This window comes from Dromiciops gliroides, chromosome 1 (genome assembly GCF_019393635.1).
Source record: "Dromiciops gliroides isolate mDroGli1 chromosome 1, mDroGli1.pri, whole genome shotgun sequence".
NCBI lineage: Eukaryota > Metazoa > Chordata > Mammalia > Microbiotheria > Microbiotheriidae > Dromiciops > Dromiciops gliroides.
Genome location: NC_057861.1, coordinates 447,659,756 through 447,664,962, shown reverse-complemented (window position 1 = coordinate 447,664,962; position 5,207 = coordinate 447,659,756). Strand labels below are relative to the sequence as shown.

The following is a 5,207-nucleotide window of genomic DNA, read 5'->3' as shown; positions in this document are numbered from 1 at the left end:
CTTTTTGATACCTTAGTCATGGGCACACAGTTTCAGTTTTTCAAATATGTAGCAATTCTGCTAAAAAATTTGGTTAAATGCTCAGATGCAATGTATATGATAGTGTCTTCATTCATTAAAAAAGAAAAGATCAGTGGATAGCCAGTTATAATTCTGCATGAATAATGCTGTTACTGAATTTTGAGCCCAAGTCACCCACCTTGGCAGTAACAATTATTTAACAAGAGAAATTATTTAACAAGTGAATACAATCTACAGCAGACATTACTTTAGATATGGACTGACATCAAAATTGTCAAATTAACATATGACCCAGTATATTCAATAAAGATGACTCCAAAACATTCATTTAATAGGTTTATTTATAAAGACATCTATTATGGTAAATAGCTTGCTTACTCCATTCTTCTGAACTGCTTTTACAGGTGGTTCTTGTTCTTTAAATCTGGGAAGGGAAAAAAAAGCACAGAATTTTAATTAACTATGTTTCAAATATCTGTTCATTTCACAGAACAATGGGATAATTAATTTTTAAACTTCAAGCTCAGTAACTGCATTTGGGGATAGGTTCTAGTACTAGAGAAAAAATTTACAACTTAAGACACCTAGCTTCTAGAATCGTTTGTGTATATACAGTAAGTTCATTCAGTTATGATTGGTACATCAGAAAGCGTTTACAGTATCACGGTTTCATTCATACTGAATTGCCACATCATATGTACCAAAACCCCTTAATTTCTATTAAAATATAGGGGATGGACTACCCAAAGGGAGGGTACCTTCTAATTTTTGAGCATCATGTCACTAATAAGATCAATACCTACCTCCACACCCTGTGGTCTTCCTAGGGCAGACTAAAGCTTCTTACAAGGACTCTTCCTGGGAGAAACTCCTCTCATTAAAAATAAGCATATAATAAACTAAGGTGGTACAGTGGATAAGTAATACTGGGCCTTCATCATGAAGACCTGTACCCACAAAGTTTCTGGTCAGAGATACTTCCTGTGTGACCCTGAGCAAAAATCACTTAGCCTCATCTGTAAATAAAAGTAGTAATAAAAGCACCTATCTCCCAGGGTTGTTGTGAGGATCAAATAAGTTATTTGGAAAACACTTTGCAAACCTTAAATTAATATAAAGATGCTAAATATTTTAAATTCCCTAAAGGTGGTCTTCCTTGAGCACACTGAAGAACCATATTAATTACCTAGTTCAGGTACCTATCTCTAGCTTAAACTACTGTAGTTGGCTTCCTAATGAGTTCTCCCTTGTTTCCAGCTTACCTTTCCAACTCATCCTTCAGAAAGGACAAGTCTTCCTTTGACCAAATGCTACTCCCCTGCTCATCTTCAGAGGTTCCCTGCTGTTTCTAAAACAAACTCTCCTATTCAGCACTTAAGGCATAGCCCCACAATCTAGCTTCGTTTTGCTCTACTATTACCCTCCATACACTTGAAATTCCAGAAAAATTTAACCAGCAGCCATTCCTAGAACTCAACATACCATTTCTTATCACTGCATTTGAACAAGCCCTTCTTCATGTCTAGATAACACTCCATCCTCTGCCTCTCAGAATCCTATCTTCTTTCAAGGTTCAACTTGGGTTGGGTGCCACCTGCTTAAGGCTTTTAGCAAAACAAAAGGGTCAGGAAGATAGACTGCAAAAGTTGAGAAGTGAGTGGCTCATGTGTAAATGGAGGCAGGAAATGAAGGTTTAAAACTGAATGCTTCCTAGAAGTTCAGCAGAAAAGGCCGATATAATAATAATTTGGAAAGATGGCAGGATTCACAAGAAAGTAATCTCAAATTCTGGCAGAAAATTAGAAAGACTTGTGAGAAGCCTAGCTAATTTTAAAGAGTTGAACTGAATTGATGAGAGGGATCAAATTTTTGGTCATAACTATAAAGAATGGTCTTGAATAGGTATTAATGTGAAAGGACACAAATTTATAGAATCACAGACTTTTAAAGAGCTTACTTTAAGGAGTAAACAAAAGAAAAAATGAAACATTCCCCTTTTGGCAAGGTCAAATAATTGTACTTACCTGATTCCTGTGTAGGAGAATCTTATTTCTTAAGCATCTGATGTCTTAATATATAGAAAGGCGCAGCAAATCCAGATCCAAAGTACACAGTTACCATTACCAGCAACCGCCATTTGTTTTCTATTGAAAAGGGCAGGTTCTTTGGAGAAAGAAAATAAAGGTCCAAATAGTAATCAGTGAATGGGGGGGGGGTGTGGAAGGGAGAAACTTTTAAGAGTATCTTACTTTGTTGAATTTAAGTACCATAAAAGCATAAACAATATTACTCTTGCCAGCTCTTTATTGGGTAGGTTAATGGGGGGAAAAATCTGCATCAGAAAAAAGTATATTTTGAATAAAAAGTAAACTTTTTACAGGATAAAGAAAAAAATGTGTCTATGTGCAAACATTATTTATGATCACCCATAAGACACCATCTTTATCCTTCAGGAACATATATCCTACATTTTGAGAAAAGATTCACAAAAACATTATGTATATAATAGCAATGCCACGAGTAATTAGTACATAGATTAGTGCTACAGGAGGTATGGGGAAAGAAAAATCATGATTAGAGATTTTTATGGAGATAGTAACAGCAAGGCCTTAATGGCTAGCTTACATTTTTATAGGTAGGGATGTGACTGAGGGGGGAGAAATCTTAGAAGTAGCCTGGATTAATAAGAGAAGGCCCAAGGTGTTCTGAGAGTTGATATATTTGGTAGAAGCAAAGGTTTTCTATATGGCAACAGTATTGGTTGAGACTAGAAAGATTATAAATGTTAAAGGGTTTAAATATCAGGCATTTGGACTTCACCATGGTGGGCAAGGAAGTTTTTAAAGCAAGAGATTTCTAGACTCAAAACTACATTTCAATGAGAAAAAAAAAACTGGAAAATCAGTGCTACTATACTTTAGGTTTGAGTATGGTCCTAAATTTAAACCAACCTTTAAAAATCTCTAGTTTTTACTATATATTATTAGAGATCCTTTCTAAAGAAATAATTACTTATAACTTGAAGGAGGGCAATAAAGCACTAATCTGTACAATATGGATGATACTCACCCAGAACACTATCATTAAGTCTGAGTTTTAGTTTGGGGTGGGAGAACAAGTCAAGAAAACAGCTGTATACTGTGTCCTCTCCAATCTCATGGAAGACTTATCTAAGTGAAACGAAGAAGGATTTATTTTTTTTTTCTTTGAAGGATAAGGGGAAGGGGTAGAGACTTGGTTCTACCTAGGGTAGTTTCAATTTCATTTCAAGGTTCTTTGCTGAAAGGGACATTAGATTTAAGCAGTGTCATAGTATCATTACTTCATTATTATAAAGTTTAATGTTATTAGAATAAGACCAAGGGGAAATAATTTTTACTAGTGTGACATTTAAAAGTTATGGAGGGAATCTCAAATAGCACTTGCTTATTAAAAACAGGGCATTTGGCTGAGTTTTCAGGTATATGCCTACTTCTATACTAAAGTCCTATGTGCCTACCTAGTCTTGCTTCTTTTGTATGCACTCATAGGGTTTAAAATGGTGCTCTGGACAATGGATCCTGACAGTGGTCAGAGTACATGGTACATCAGAAAGCGTTTACAGTATCATTATTTTTCATACTGTGTGATTCTCATCACTTGTACCACAGAAAAGGAAAGGAAATCAGACCAATAATGAAGGTAAAAGGGTCTAAATTCTCATATGCAAAAGTTGACTTAGCAGCATCACAGAGGGTGACTAGCTCCTTTATCAGTTGGCCTCTTTTCACTGCTCTTAGCTACTAGGCCCCTCATCTCACACAAGGCAATCTGGAATGTGGATAAAGGCTTTTAATCGGCAGAAACCTTCCATTCAAAAGGCCTGTCTTCATGGGCCTACTTAGATCCTTTACTCCAACCACTCATTTAACAGACGATGGAGCTAAAGCTTAACTACTTAAGTTACTTATCCAAGGTCACAGAGGTTATAGGTGACAGTCAAAAACTGACCTCAGGTCTTCTTATTCCAAATCCAGTCATCTTTCCACTACACCTTTACTTAAAATAACATCTTATAAGAGGGTGATTGAGACTAACTACAGAATCCCAGTTTCCCAGTGAATTTGTCATGAATGACCTTCACCGGGGCCTGCACGTTGTTCAGAGCCTTATTGCTTCAATTACTGTTAGATACCTTTCCCAACAGGGGCAGAAAAAGAAGCGGAAACAATGACTAGCTTCCAACTTGCTGCCTTCCCTCTTTTGTGATGTTACGTAAAATGCAACACACTTGTAATTTATACGTGGAGCTGCCACCTAAAATCTGTGTGACCTTGGTCAAGTCACTTCTCCCTGGGCCCCGGCATCCTCGAAGGTTAAAAAGGAGTCGGGGGGGGGGTGCCCTTAATGAGATGACAGACTGAGAGTAGAAAAGGAGCGTGGGTCATCTGGTCCGATCCCTCATTTTACAGAAGAGGCAACTGAGGCTCTTAAAGGACAAGTGACTTGCGCACGGTCACAAAGCTAAGGGTCAGCCACAGGATCTGACTAGGCCTCACTGACCCCGCGCCGTCCCACGTACTCTCAGCCACGGCGCCTCTGCTGCTTGCGGGGCTCGGCTTTTTCTCTCCGGCGCGGAGAGCTATTACACCTGGAGCCGAAGCCTCCGCCCGGAGGTCAACACATCTGCCCTAGCCTACCGGGCTTTCCCGCCCTTTGCCGTCCCCGGGCACATTTACCTTCCCCGGGCCCTCCTCATAGTGGCTCCTGCGAACCAAGGAGGTGGAGAAGCTGCGCAAGCTCTGCCGAAACATGGCGCTGCCGAGGGCTCCGCGACGACCGCAGAGGAGGCCGCGACAGAGGAGGAAGAGATGGCTGCCGAGTCGTTTTCTCCCTACTGACCTTGCTTCTTCCTGATCCAGCAGCAGCTCAAGGAGGATGATGGGATGTGTGTAGGGGGGAAGGGGCGGGCAAAAGAAGGAAATACGGCACTGCGACCGGCCTGCAGCATTGTGGGAAATGTAGTTTTTAGGTTGCTGTGGGGGGTAAGTCCTATTTTCCTTTACCTTCTGTGATTGGTTGAGTTTATATTCATTTCTCCTGCTCTAGTCACCCTTCTTCCTGATGTTAGGGCCAAGTTTGTATTTTAGTGAATATTTTGTTTTTCTCCCTTACTAGAAGTAAAGTGTATGTGCAGCTAAGAATAT

General features: G+C 39.4%; 1 protein-coding gene and 2 non-coding genes across 4 annotated transcripts; all 3 read right to left on the bottom strand.

Moving 5' to 3' along the window:
- Positions 1-344: 344 nt before the first annotated feature.
- Positions 345-4,952, bottom strand: LOC122736181 (cytochrome c oxidase subunit 7C, mitochondrial). Of its 2 annotated transcripts, XM_043978262.1 has the most exons (3): positions 4,740-4,950; positions 2,046-2,184; positions 345-445 (listed from the first exon to the last, which is right to left on the bottom strand). In XM_043978262.1, the coding sequence occupies exons 1-2, from the start codon at positions 4,812-4,814 to the stop codon at positions 2,068-2,070; spliced, it is 192 nt and encodes a 63-aa protein (XP_043834197.1). In that variant the 5' UTR covers positions 4,815-4,950; the 3' UTR covers positions 345-445; positions 2,046-2,067. The 2 variants fall into 2 exon arrangements, with proteins under 2 accessions (XP_043834197.1, XP_043834199.1); XM_043978264.1 differs by lacking the exon at positions 345-445 and having other exon boundaries at positions 4,740-4,952.
- On the bottom strand, positions 660-722 carry LOC122737776. Its single transcript, XR_006354552.1, has one exon. It is a non-coding gene; the product is annotated as a small nucleolar RNA Z39 (small nucleolar RNA).
- Positions 3,605-3,666, bottom strand: LOC122737777. Its single transcript, XR_006354553.1, has one exon. It is a non-coding gene; the product is annotated as a small nucleolar RNA Z39 (small nucleolar RNA).
- Positions 4,953-5,207: the final 255 nt, after the last annotated feature.